At 58.7% G+C, this 14,070-nt stretch overlaps 1 protein-coding gene across 9 annotated transcripts in view; it reads left to right on the top strand.

Moving 5' to 3' along the window:
* Positions 1-270: 270 nt before the first annotated feature.
* The window catches only part of NRXN2 (neurexin 2), a 102,846-nt gene continuing 89,046 nt past the window's right edge, over positions 271-14,070 (top strand). For 7 of the 9 annotated variants that reach the window (XM_036221135.1, XM_016157962.2, XM_036221137.1 and 4 more), the window contains exons 1-2: positions 271-480; positions 9,410-10,378. In XM_036221135.1, coding sequence (XP_036077028.1) covers positions 9,652-10,378 — 727 coding nt within the window. In that variant the 5' untranslated portion in view covers positions 271-480; positions 9,410-9,651. Of the gene's footprint in view, positions 481-9,409; positions 10,379-14,070 lie in introns of those variants that run through there. The other 2 variants (XM_016157885.2, XM_016157873.2) reach the window with 1 other exon arrangement.

Below are 14,070 nucleotides of genomic sequence, written 5' to 3'. Positions count from 1 at the left end.
CCTGGAAAAGGCTCTGGGGCCGGGCCGGGCCTCTAACGGGTTGGGCGCCCAGGCACTAGGGCTAAGGATCGAGAGAAGAGAGGAAGAGCTCGGACGCCCTGGGGCCGGGACGCCTGGGTCCTTCGCGGGGGAGGAAGGTGGGCCTGTGGAGCAGCGGGACTGGCAGCTTCTGCGTCTTTACATTGGCTGCGCCACTCGTCCGTTAGCTCAGCATGGCCCAATGCGCGCGCCTGGGGGGCGGGCACTGGTGCTGATGCTGCCGTCAGTCGGTGTTGCAGGGATGCGGCGGCGGGAGCAGCCGCCCTGACTCGCGGAGCATCCTCCGAGCGGCACCGCGGCGGGGCGGGCGGGGACGCGGCGGGGAGCGAGAGAGGCGCGAGGCGGCCGCCAGCACTGGCACCGGCTCTGCTACCCGCCAGAGACGGGGCAGCCCCAGGGCTCTGATTCCCACCCTCCAGCTCCTGGACCCCTCAGAACCAGGTACGGGGGGTGGGGAGGAAGCTGCGGCGGAGACGAGTGGGGGGCGGGAGCCGATCGGGGGAGGGGAACGATCAGAGGGGAGAGGGAGGCAGGAAGGATGGATTGGGGGGCGGGGGCGCTGCCGCGCTGAGAGGGCTGGCTGGGTGACAGAGGAGGCTGAGCGGCTGAGGGGTTGGGGGTCGGAGCCTTCCTGTGGAAGGGGCACTGGCCCTGAGCTGGGGTGAATGGAAGGGGGAAGGGATGGGCGAGGAGGGCTGTGAGGGAAGCTCTCAAGAGGGGGGTCCCCAATCTGTTAGCCACAAGGGCTGGAAGCCGTGCTCAGTCAGAGGGGCTTGGGAGCTGTCTTGCTCTGAAGGGTCTGCAGGGGAGAAACCAGCGAGGAACTGGGCTTCGTGGAAGGAGGAGAGAGGAAGGAGAGTAGTGGAGAGGCAAGGAGCAGGGGCCAGGCCAAGGGCTTCACACTGGGGGAACCACCCAGGACCAGGCTTTCCTGGGGGATGGGAGCCAAGGAGAGGAGGTTATTGGGAGGGAGCAGAGGGGAAGGTGCCAAGGTGCTTGAGGCGGAGAGGGGTCTGTGCTGGTGGAGAGCCGGGAAAGACGGGGGGGCCTGACGGAGAGGAGCGGAAGCTTGTGGGGGGAGGTTGGGGGCGGTGAGAGAAGAGAGATGGGGAAACCAGCAGGAGGGGGCTGTGCCAGGGTGGGAACGCTCTGGGACCGCGACAGGGTTATGGTCAGAGAGTGCTGCAGGGAGAGGAAGCTGCGGGGCCCTGGGCTTGCTCCCCACCCCCAAAGAGGAGGGGACCTTTTCCCAAGTCCCAGACTCCTCCCCCAGCTGAAGGAGACATCTGCCCTGGGTTCTTTGGGCTGGGGTGTGAGCCCTTAAACCCTTGATGGGCCCTTGGGGGCAAAATTGGCTTTACAGGGGCCGTTGTCTTCTGTACTCTCAACCTCTGTCTGAGTCCTGGGTTGAGGGCATTTGGCGCTTTATTGAACCAGCAAGGGCCGGGAGGGGGCTGTTTCCTGGTGCCTGGATGTGAAGGGGGGAGCTGTCCAGACCCCAGAGTGAGTGATGAAATCAATCTTAGGGGGTGGGTCTCAGGTCTCTAGTCCTCTTACTGCCCTGGGGACTTACGCACACCCCTGGTTTTGTGTGTTTTGTGGGGTGGAGTGAGTGGGCGAGGACCTCCCTTTCGTTCCTGCGCCTTCCTCTAGTCCACCTTCCCAGGGTGCGGGCATTCTTTTTGCGGAGGGCAGGCTTCAGGGCTTTGTATTCTCTATCTTCTGCCAGAGGAGTAGAGGGAAGGGACACAGAAAGAGAAAAGAGAGCAGGGAAGTTGGCTGGTCTGTTAACCCGGAGGCCTTCTGTTTTGTGGTTTGTTTTTTTTTTAGCCATTCAGGTTCTTAACTCTTCTGCCTTCAGGGATGCTGGCCTCTGAGGCTGGTTTACATCTTTCTGGGGGCAGGGGAGAAGGGTCTGGCTGGGGTCCTTCCTTCCTTCTAGAGGAGGTATTCTCAGACCCGTCCTGTTCTCAGATTCACAGGGGTGGGTGGGACTGACTCACTGGCAGAGGCTTTTCGGTCAGTGTCATGAGGTGGCTGGGGAGTGCTCGCGAGGATCCCAGGCCTCTCCCGGCTTGTTGGCCTGGGCTGAATCCACACTCTGGGCTCCTGAGAGGAGGGGGCTGGGTTCTGGAGGGGTGGTTAGGGACCTCTTTTCCCTCCAGACTTTCAGTCTCTACCCAGGTCCAGCTTCTCCCTCCCATCCGCCTTCGCCAGTGACATAGACAACCTGACACTGATACATACGCTCAGCGGCACCCACCCAGACACACACCTACACAGGCATACACACCTGCGTACACAATACACCTCCCGGCAGCACACCGCCTACACTCCCCGCCCAGAGAGACAGCCACCTCGCTGCCTCAGAGGCCTCCCCCAGGAGCCCGGTCTCACGTACAGGCTACGCGCATGGGCGCTACATACGCCCGGAGGCCCGGCATCCCACCGTTAGCCCTCGCCCTCAGACGCGCACGGCCCCCCGTCCAGCCGCAGGCATCTCAGGCACTCGTGTGCTCTTCCGTGCACACCTTCGCTCCCTGGAACACACCCTCCCTGCCCAGACACCCATGTCGTGCGCCCTCCCAGACACACCAACATCTCCCACCCCTGCGCCCCCAGCACACGTCGTTAAATACCGCGTTCTCATCTTGGTCCTAAGCAGTTCGCCCCAGGCCTTTGCGTGTGCACGTGTGTGCGCACGCCATCACACACATGCGTGCTAACAGCCCCTTTTCGCCTTCGCTCACCCCGTAAGCTTCTCTCTCACTTTGACTCTCTCTCTATCTTTGCCCTCTCAGAAAGCCCCCCAAGCCCCAGGCCCTCCTACTCCCCCTGACCATCACCACAATCCCTTCCAGTCTAGCCCAGCACTCAGCTACACCTGGCCTCCCTCAGAACCCTCCCATTCCTTGGGGCCCCCGCCCCAACACTCGCCCTCACGAGCAGCTCCCCGCCCCTGCCCGGAGCTGACACCAAGCTGTCCCTTCACACCCAGCTCCTGAGCCCAGCCCCCAAGGGGACGCCCTGACGGTGTGTCCCACATGCCTCCAACCCTGCTGCTCCATCTGTCGGGACACTCCTTGCTGGGCCCTGTCCACACCTGCAGGCCTGTGGGCTCTCAGAGACTTGTTCGAAAAATAATCCAGTGCGTGCCTCGCACCTCGCCGTCATTTGCAACGCAGTCTCTGCTGCTGCCACGGTCTGACACAGGAGGGTGGGGTGAGAGCGAGGCCGTGTGGGCCTCAGTTTCCTCATCTGTAAAACGGGGGTCCTCATACCTACCTCATGGGGTTCTTTTGAGGACCAAATGAGATGACTATGGCAATGATAATAGTGGCAACCCTTGCATTCATGGCAGGCCTGCTGTGGGCCTGCTTCTGCGCTCAGCACTTCGTGAACTTTGCTTTGTCTGCTGAGCTCGTTGGGCACACAGAAAGCGTCATCGCTGTCATCACCTTCCACACACACGAGCGTGCACACCTGTCATGGATACCACATTCCCAGGCACCTCGTGCTTACTCACAAGGCCACCCCTGAAAGCCAGCTGTCCCCTCTGCGTGGCTGGGCGTACTCGCCCAGGTAAGCGTCCCCCAGCTGTGCACGGCACAGGCGTGGGCGTGGGGTGAGCTCACCCCTCCCACTGCCTACCCCCAAAGCTCTAGGCACCTGTGCTCTGAGCCCCACTCTGCCATGTCATTCCGTTGCACCTCCGTCCCCAGCCCACCCATGTCCTCAGTCCCACACACCTGGCAACGGCCTCATCATGCGCACCTGGAGCTGCCACCTGTTGTGCCCGCTCCCCTTCATGCTTCTCTCCATGGCCACAGGGACCTGCTCAGGGGGGACCGCGAGCCCAGCCCGTACTCCTGGGGGGCTCCCGTGAGTCTTCGTTTCTTCCCCCACCTTCTTAGGCAGGGGGAAGGGCCCCAGCAGGTTGGAGAAGGGCCCGGGGGGGAGAAATCTGAGTCTCAGCTCTGCTACCCGCAAGCTGCGGAACCTTGGTGGGGGACATCCCTTCTCCTCTCCGAGTGTCAGTTTCCCCATCTGCAAAAGGGGGCAGCGATAAGACGTGCCTTGCTTATTTCCCTCACCCGGCCCTGGTGAGAATCACAGGAAACACGAGACACATGGAGTTCTGCAAACTGTAAAATACTGTGATGAGGAATTAAAAAGTATCATTAATACAACACACACTTTCCCACTTCGGTCTATGCTAGGCACTGTTATAATTGCTTTATATATATTAACTCTTAATTTAGACCACATCACTATTGCCTCTGTTTTACACATAAGGAAACTGAGGCCAGGGAAGCTAGGTAACTTGCCTAAAGTCACACAGCTGGGAAGAAGTAGAGCTAGTATTTGAACTCAGTCTCCAGAGTCAGCGCCTCTAAATCACTGTACTATCTTTTTGACCACTGCTGAGGCGTGGCTGGACATGGACGTGCCCGAGGGCTTCCTTGTCTCTTCTAGGTCATCGGGGCTGGAAGGAGGGAGCAGGAAGGGGAGGTGGGAATTGTGTGCAGCCTGCCAACCCTGCCTGAGGTTTTAGGAAAGAGATGAGACCTTTCACAAAACACAGTGTGTGGCTGGAAGGGACCGAGAAGTTTGATGTCCTCCTTCCATATGATTCAAGAGCCCCCTTCTGAGCATCTCTGAGCAGTAGTCATCCTGCCTCAGCTCACACACCTCCACAGACAGGGAACTTAGCACCCCCCGGAGGCAGCCTACTCCACTGTTGGATGCTTTGGATTGCCAGCAAGTTTCTCTTTATCTTGAGCCAAAATCTCCCTCCTCACAACACGCACTTCTCCCACCTGTCCATGGGCTGCCTTCTGGGGCCACCAGAATGTGTGTAAACCCAGCTCTTCCTCCTCGGCGCCTGGGGGAGGCCCCTGCTGTCACACTCCCAGCTGGCATGAGAGGGAGCTGGCGTGGGGCGAGGAGAGCCGGAGGGAGGCTGGCATTCCCAGGGCTGTGTGTATGTGTGCGCGTGTGTAGATGTGGCCAGAGAGGGGGCTGAGTGGGTGCTGGGAGAAGGCCCCTGGCCAGGGGCTCTGCTGGGGGGTGGGGGTGGGGTACAGGCTATCTGGAACCTGCACCCATTAGCTCAGTGTGCATTGGTCATACAGGGGCTGAGGTCTTTGGTCAGATGGGAAGGCCCAGGTCTGGAACAGCGGGGAACAGTGGAAGGCATCTAGAATGGAAGGCCTGTGACCTTGGATTTAGTCTTGCTCTGCTGCGTGGACTTGGGTCAGTCACTGCCCCTCTCTGGGACTCAGTTTTCACCTCAGAAAAAATGAGGGGGGTAAACTGCATGAGCTCCAAGGTCTGTGTCTTTTAGTCCTAGAGGCAAATTCAGAGTCTGGGTCATCTGCAGAGGGCAGTGGCCCCTGCGAAGGCCAGACCAGAGAAAGGTGGGCCCTGAGTGTGGCACTACCCCGTGGCCTGTGGACAGTGCAGGGTGGGCGAAAGGCCATATAGGCATGGCAGCCAGAGACCCCCTACCTGCACTCACACGTGGGCAGGTGGATTATCATGCCAAGTGCGGGTTCCTTGTTTGTAAGCCTGGGGTGACACAACCACCTCCTGAAACTGGAGGGTTAAGCAAGATGATGCACACAGGGTCCACCCTGACACCTGACCCACAGTGTGGAGCCCATAAGTTGCGGCCCGGATGCCATGGTGGCATTGGCCTGGACGTGGGAAGATGAGGAGGAGGTTGTCAGCCGAGGAGGACCCAGAAATAGTCTGTGGGAGAGTGTTCAGTGGAGAAGAGAGGAGGACAAAGTCCTGAGAACAGCCGAGTCGCCCCATCCCCCAACCCACCAACTCCCATCGCCACCGGCTCAGGGCTGCAGAGCCCGTCTGAGGGTGGGGTGTGCTAGGAGCTGCCTGGGTGCAGAGTCCCAGATTATCCTGGAGAGGTCAGTTCCCTAGAGGAGCGGTGGCCCCGGGCCAGCAGTGGCTGGCAGTGTGCATGGCAGTGACGTTGGTCAGCAGGCAGGATATCCCGAGGCTGCCCTGGCCTGTGTCCATGCTCTGACAGTGGGCACTGGAGAAGAAGAATGGGCCTTGGGGAGCAGTGCCCGGACACTGTGGGTGCAGGGGGGCTTCTGCCGCACTGCGCGAGCCTGGGGGAGAGGCTGTTGCCTTGCACACCTCCAGGGGGACACTGTATACTTGACGTTGTTGTGCAAGGTGATGGGCCTGGCCCACTGGGAGACCTGAGGCCAGAGCTGTGTGTGAACAAGGAGCTGAGGAAGGATGGGACATCCTAGGTTAGCAGGAGCACCCTTGGTCCTGAGGGGAAGGGTGGGTTGGCCCTGGGTCAGCAGAAGCGTGGTCCTGGGGGAAGCTGGAGGGAGGGGGAGGGAGCCGTGAAGAGCAGCAGGTTACCTGGGAACTGTAGGGTGGGGTGGGATAGAAAGGACTCAGGTGTCTGCTCAGCTCACACTCCTCCTGGGGCTGTCTCTGTCTGGCAAGCCCGGAGTTGCCCCGATGGTCCCTGGGTCCCTGAAGAGAGGACCCAGGGAAGGCGAGGGCTTCCTCCTGGCCAGCCCTGCAGCCCTTGGGCCCCTGGCACTGAGCCAAGCTGACCTGTGCTGCAGAGCTGCCGGCTATAGGGAGAATGAGTAATGAGCCTTGAGAGGGCCGTGGGCCCAGACCCTGGCCTCTCCCCTCCTGGGAGGCACCCATAAATTCAGCCTCTGCCCCCATAGCCAGCTCATAGGCATGTGCTTGCTCAGAGCACCCCCTTCCGTCCTACACTCTTCCTCCACATCTTGGCACACACGGACCAGTGGAGTCACCCCCTCCTGGATTCTCACTCAATTTGCCACCCCCTGAATCAGGTAACATTCTCTATCTCTCAAGGCCTAAGCTTCTGCTTTCCGGCCTCTGGAGACCTCCCCACCATCCTTCGCTCTATCTGTCCTCTGCCAACTTCCTCAACGGGGAAGACTCTGCCCCTAGGCCTCTAGCAAGAACCCCTCTGCCATCTCCCTAGATGGTGGGGGATGTGAGTATGACAGAAAGACTGGTTTGCAGGGAAGGGCAAGGGAACCGATCCCCTCCCTCTCTGGAGCTGAGGGGTGAGTGGACAGCAGCGTGAAATCCTATTCCCTCTGCCAGTGGAAATCAATAGCTAATTAATTCCCTCCCCAAAATAGTGTCCGGAGGTGGGAGTTGAAGCTGGGAGAGAGGCTGAGAGAGGCTAGGCCAGACTGAGACCGAGACCCCAGCAGGGGAGGGAGGGACAACAGTCTTCTGGCCATAGGGACTGCGCATCTGCTGGGGGTAGCTGGCTGCCCCTTCTGGAGAAGAGGGTGAGTTTGGCCTTTCCGTCCCCAAGCCTGAGGGTCCTCCTCCCCTGCCCTGGGCTGCAGTCGGGGTGCGTGTGTGTGTGGGGGTAATGGCGTCAATCAGGCTGGAAGCAGGTGCTGCATTTAATTTGATTGGCTAATTAGCGCGCGCATGCTAATTATCTCCATTACCCAATGAGGAGAGGCAGTGGCAAAGCTATATATAACTCTGATGGTATTTGGAGGAAGAAGGGGGCTGCCTGCCTGGATCGCCTCTGCCCCTGCCTGGGAAGGAACAGCCCTTGGAGGGGCATTTGAGTTCCTGTTGTAGCCTATAGGATTTGGTGAGGTGGGGCGGGGGAGGCGGGAGCCATCAGAACCAGATGGAAGGACCTGAGAGCTGGACTTTGAGGGTCTCTGGGAAATGGCTCCCTGAACATTACCACCGGCCTCCTGAAGACTTTTCTGCCTCATCTTCCTTCTGCACACATCACTCCAACCATCCCTGCCCTCCCGTGACTCTGCTCGCCCATTTGCTATGGTTTTTAGGGGCCCCCTAGCTTTCTCTTTTTCCCTTCACACCCCAGTTTCTTCCCATGTAGCTCGTTGATGCCTCCCCATACCCCTCCAACTTCCTCCCTCTCCAAGTCACCTTCCACCTCTCTGAGCTACACCTTTGTCTCCTTTGTGGAGATGCTGGAGTTGGGCCAATGTGGATCTATGTCTCAGTTCGGTGCTGACTGGCTATGTGACCTTGGGCAAGTCCTTAGACTTCTCTGTGTGGGCTTCCCCAGTGGTTAATGAGAATAATGGAACTTCTCAGAATGATGAAGTAATAAAATGATATTTGTAAAAATGCCCGGCATCTATGGTCTTGACAAATAGTGTTTGAATCTGGAATTTTAATTTTCTCTATCTTCTTCCTCCTTTTCTCCCCATCAGGCCACCTTTCTCCTCCACTACTCTTCTGGTGTTATCACTTTTCGTGCAATTCCTTTCCCTCTCCTCCCCCCTTCAGTCTTTCCCTGTCTCTTCCTAAACTCTGGCCCCTCCTTGCTTTTCTTCCAGACTTCTCCCCACCTCCTTCCCTTCCTCCCTCCCAAAATAAAATCAATGCAATATTCAGGAGGGTTGTTGGATATAAATAATTACGACTTGGAGTTTAACGAGATGCAAATTCCCCTCCCCGGTGTGGGGTATAAATTGCTCTCTGACAGCCAGTTACAAGGGTAATCATTTCAGAAAGGCAATTTTATGCAAATGAACCTGCCTGCCTCCTGGTGGCTCCCCCAGCCCTGGATGGGGAGGGGGTGAAGCTGAGGGGTGCAGAGAACCTAGGTATCTGAGGCTGAGGACTGAGACATTTAGGTTCAGGGAAGATCTGTGCTGGTGATCAGTGGGGTTAGGGCCCAGGAAGCGGTGAGTGTGGTTTGTGGGGGAACTGGAGACATGGAGTCTAACGGTTGTGGCCTTGCTTGAATGGAGAGGACTTGGGGCCTGGATACCTGGGTCCTGGTTGGTTTCTCTACCTTGCCCCCTTCCCAGCCCGGTTACCCTGTGATACCATTGACGAATTGGCATTTAATTAATCCCAATGAATTATTTAGCAACTTCATTATCCACCATCAGGAGCTGATGAGAGAGAGAGAGCCGTGGTTGGTGGTGGGAACCTTGAACGGGGGTTGGGCGGCTCAGAGAGGAAGGGGCTGGAGTCACCGGCTGGAGGAGCTGGCCCTGGTTCTGACGGGAGGCGAGGGGGAGGCCATCTGGGTTAGGCTACTACTGGATTCCAAGGTGTTATTACCTCCCCCACCTGCCCACTTCTCAAACCAACAATACCCTAGCGAGTGCCCCCTCTCCCCAAATGTTGCGCCCCCAAGTATTCCCATCCACGGTGGTGTCTCTCGCTCTGGGACCCTCTCGAGGTCATGGCGGGTCCTCAAGTCCTACAGAGCAAAAACTGGGTGCTTGCTGGTGTGAGGAGGGAGTTGGACACGAACAGTCTCCCCTCCTCCGAGCTTTTCATTAACCCTTTCCTCTCTTTTTCCCCCCCCCCCCCGCAGGCATCCCTCCCCCGTCTTCCGTCGGAACCTGCAGAGGGGGAGGGGCGCCTCCGCCGCGGCCCGGGGAAGCCGGCACCTGGGCTTCTGCTCGCCTCGTCCCGCGGCCGGGCCCATGGCATTGTGAGCCGGCGAGGAAGCCCCGCTCGGCGCGGGGGCGCCCGGCCCCCTCCCCGCCCCATGTGCCCGCGGCTCTGAAGCCTGAGCGGGGCCGGGGGCCGGGCGGGGCTGGGGCCGCCGGAGGCATGGCGCTAGGGAGCCGGTGGAGGCCGCCGTCGCCGCCGCTGTTGCTGCTGCTGCTGACGCTGGCGGCCGGCGCGGGAGGCCTGGAGTTCGGCGGCGGCCCCGGGCAGTGGGCTCGCTACGCGCGCTGGGCGGGCGCGGCGAGCAGCGGCGAGCTCAGCTTCAGCCTGCGCACCAACGCCACGCGTGCGCTGCTGCTCTACCTGGACGACGGCGGCGACTGCGACTTCTTGGAGCTGCTGCTGGTGGACGGGCGCCTGCGCCTGCGCTTTACGCTCTCGTGCGCCGAGCCGGCCACGCTGCAGCTGGACACGCCGGTGGCCGACGACCGCTGGCACATGGTGCTGCTGACCCGCGACGCGCGCCGCACGGCGCTGGCGGTGGACGGCGAGGCCCGCGCCGCCGAGGTGCGCTCGAAGCGGCGTGAGATGCAAGTGGCCAGCGACCTGTTCGTGGGTGGCATCCCGCCCGACGTGCGCCTCTCGGCGCTCACGCTCAGCACCGTCAAGTACGAGCCGCCCTTCCGCGGCCTCCTGGCCAATCTGAAGCTGGGCGAGAGGCCCCCGGCGCTGCTGGGCAGCCAGGGCCTGCGTGGCGCCGCCGCCGACCCGCTGTGCGCGCCCGCGCGCAATCCCTGTGCCAACGGCGGCCTCTGCACGGTGCTGGCCCCCGGCGAGGTGGGCTGCGACTGCAGCCACACGGGCTTTGGCGGCAAGTTCTGCAGTGAAGGTGAGCCGGGGGGCTGCCGCGGGGCGCCGGGGCGCTGCCGCGGGGCGCCGGGGCGCGGGAGGGAGGGCCCGCGTGTGCCCGGTGTCGAGGCCTGGGAGTGCGCCCCAGCACGCAGGGCTTGTGAGGCGTGTCTTGTGTGAGGACGCTTGTCCCAGGGAGCGCGTGCGTGTGCGTGGAGAGTGAGCTGCGGAGCCGCCGGGTGAGGCGGGTCGGCGTGGGCGTGGCCAGCGTGGGCGTGGCCTGTGGGCCCGACTCCCCGCCCCCCAGGAGGGTGCCGGAGCGACCTGTGGGTAGGCCCGCGAGGGGCTGGCAAGAGGGTGAAGGTCTGGCGCTTGCGAGTCGGGAGGGTGAGGCGCTGCGAGGCTGGAGGGTGTGGCGTGTGGGCGGGGCCTCCGAGGGGCAGTGGGTGGGGCCTGGTGGGCGGGGACTGGGGCGGTAAGGTCGGGGGCCTGTGAGGGAGTCCTGAAGACAGTGAGTGGGGCCTGCGTGGCTAGGCCTTGGGCAGGGCTGTGAGAGCGAGCGGCCGGCCCGGGGGCGGGGGCGGGGGCGGGGCCCGCGAGGGTCCGTGATGGCCTGTAGGTGGGGCCGGTGTGGGCGGGGCCTGTGAGGCGGGGGACGGGGTCGGCCCCGGCGGGCGGGGCCACGGCTGGGGCCTCAGTCGGTGAAGGTCCGCGCGCGGGTGAAGGGCGGGAAGTATGGCCTCTGGGGCCCGGACGCGACAGGCAGATGAAGGCCTGGCCATGAGGGCGTTGGGCGTGGGAGGAGAGCTCGACGGCGCGGGTGGGACAGTGGGGATTTCAAGGCTGTGACTGCACGCGCCAGGGGGCGGGAACCGAGTGTTTCCTTTTCGTCGCAGAATCTGCAGAGCGTCTTCCAGAGTAAAGGAAAAATGAGGGAGAGGGTGGCTGAGGATTCTCGGGCTCGTGACTAGGAGTCGATGGACTTGGTGAGGGGCAAAGAAATAGTTGGTAGTTTCTCCCGGGGGGGAGACAGGGAGTGGTGGAGGCTTCTGTTTTAAACGTCCGGCCCTTACCATCCTGGGATTTGGAAAGGAGGCTGGTGTCCTGGAGAGAGGTAGGACTCTGGAGTCTGGAATCGAAATGTGCAATAGGGTCTTGAAAGGGAGGTGTAAGGGTGGCGGAGGTTCCGTCAGCTCCCCACTTGCAGGGGGCAGAGGTGGCTGAAGCGAGGGGCCAAGAATGGTGGGTCGCACCAGGCCTGCGGTGGGCTGTGGTTTTAGTGGTGATGGAGGAAGGGGGACCTTTAAGGCACCTGTTGTACTTGGTCTGGCCGGGGAGTGGGAAGAGTCGTCATTTCCTTCATCGCTGGTCACTGTTTTCTACAGATTCGTGCAGACAGACAAGCTTTCCTCTCAGTGCCCTTCAGAGCTGTGGGCCGTTTAACAGTGTGTGTGTGTGTGTCTGCCCTGAGAGGTGGTCTTTTGGGGTGTTCGTGCATATACACACGTGCGCCCACAATCTAGTGTGGTCCTGGGACTGCTTTGAGGACAGGTGTCCTTGTGGCTGCCAGTCGGGGAAGAGCCGGGTCTGCAGGTGTGGTCTTGGGTTTGGGAGGTCTGTACTTTGCACACTATTTCTATTTTGATTGTGTACCTATAGTTCTGTTAGAAGAATACATGAGGAGTTTTTGGATTGATTTTGTGGGGTTATTTATACAAGATTGTGGGATATACCTTCAGGAACTGTGTGTATTAAGTTAATCTGACGCCTTCTCGCCTTTTCCCCAAGGAGCTCAGGTGCTCCCTAAACTGTGAAATTGTGTGTCTGGGTGGGTTTGCCTGCGCGCAGAAGCCTGTGAGTCTGGCAGTGTGTATATGTGTGAATGGAGCTGCCTGCATAGTAGTGTTTGTGGATTGAAGTCCAGTGCCTGGTAGATTGAGTAGTACTCAAGTGTAGGGGTACGTGCTCGTGTGTGGGGACCTTGGTGAGACGCCTGAACTCAATGAGGAATCCATGACCTTTAATTTGATTCTCTTGTCCCTATGACCCCTTCCCTCTAAGCCTTCGTAAGAAAATAGGACAAACTACCCTTCTAACTTGACGAAAGGGAAATTTGAGTTACAGAGAGGTTAGAGTAACTAGTCCACGGTCTCACCGTCCAGATCTGGGCCTGGGTGTATGAAAAATGCAGCCAGAGGCACCCTGGTCAACCAGAACCCTTGTATCTATTCTATGAAGGGATTTATTGGCCAGAGGCTCCTAGTGGGCCAAACGAAGCATGTGGTTCCGAGTGAGGGTGGTGTGGTTGTGTGTCTGAGCTGTGGTTGAGAACCTGTGCTGGGAGGACCTGTTTTGTGAATCACGTATCATGTGAATATGTGCTGGATGTGTATCAGATGAACGTTTGTGTCAGCTGTGTCGGAGCTGTGAGAGACAGCTACATCTGGTGTGTGTGTGTGTGTGTGTGTGTGTGTGCGCACGTGAGAGAGAGAGAGAGATTCATGAAGAAAAGGGAAGAGATACGAGGTGGGTGTCAGCTGGTAGGTACAGGGGTGCCTCTGTGTGTGCGTGCGTGCGTGTGTGTGTGTGTGTGTGTGTGTAGTATCTGTTGATGGAGTGGTGTTTTGTCTGTGATAAAAGGACAAGGATATCATCTCTGTATTCCCTGTACCTAATATAGCACCAGGCACTTAGTGGGTGTTTGATGAAGAGTTTTGGAATGAATGAAGAGATATGAATATGTATTTGAAAGGCTCGAGGTAAGGCCATATGTATGAAAACATGAAAATATGCATGTGTGTATTTTCAGATACATGTCGTGGGTGGACCTGGGGGTTGTAAACACTGATGGCATCTGGAGATGACAGGCACAGTGACAACTCTGATTTTCCTCCTTACCCCGTGACCCCATTCCCTTTCCTTATATTTTTGTACCTAATTTTCTGGGAAACTTTTGTAATACCCTGTGCTCATTACACTTCTTCTAGTATATTTGCATTCAGCCAAGGAGGAAAGAAATGGGCTCCCACCCTTGGGTATCGGGGTTGGGGGAGGAAGCCTTTAAGGGGAGCGGGGCTGCCTCCCGATCTCTGAGACAGCTCTTGGGGCCATAGGTTACAGTCACTTCATTATTATCTGCTTTGAGTGCTTCTCAACTTTTTCAGAGATTGAGGACATTTTAAAAAGCCAGTTATTCACAGTGCCCCTTCTAAATAGTTTTTTTTTTTTTTTATCTGTTTGTTGTAAAAATAGATGACTCAAAGCTATTATGAATTCGGGAAAGCTTTTAGATGACTTTGAAGTTACATTTGCCAGTGTGGTTTATCAGATACACATTAGAAAAAATAGCTTTATGTGCAAGACATACCGATCTGCCTTCAGATATTTGGTGTGCACGTGGGATCCTTTGGAATACCCGCCGCGCCCTTGGTCTGGGCCTACCCAATAACTGAGAATCTCCATGTTAGAAATTTGCTTTTTTTTTTCTCTGGGGCATCTGGCCACAGGTCATTGAAGACAGAGCTAAGTACGCGTCACCGAGTATGTGTACTTGCTGCTGATTGTCTGCCAAAGCTCGGATAGAGTAGACTAGAGTTTTGCAGTGGCTCACATGTGACCCCTCCCCATGTCACTCATGTGCGTAGTGAAAGGGCTGAAGCGTGATCAAGGCCGAAAGGTGTGCAGGAGTGTGGGAGACCTCCGGGGGAATGGGGACACAGGAGCACAGAACAG

This window comes from Rousettus aegyptiacus, unplaced genomic scaffold, assembly GCF_014176215.1.
Source record: "Rousettus aegyptiacus isolate mRouAeg1 unplaced genomic scaffold, mRouAeg1.p scaffold_m13_p_5, whole genome shotgun sequence".
Taxonomy (NCBI): Eukaryota; Metazoa; Chordata; class Mammalia; order Chiroptera; family Pteropodidae; genus Rousettus; species Rousettus aegyptiacus.
The sequence above is the reverse complement of the archived record's forward strand: the minus strand, read 5'-3'. Positions and strand labels throughout refer to the sequence as shown.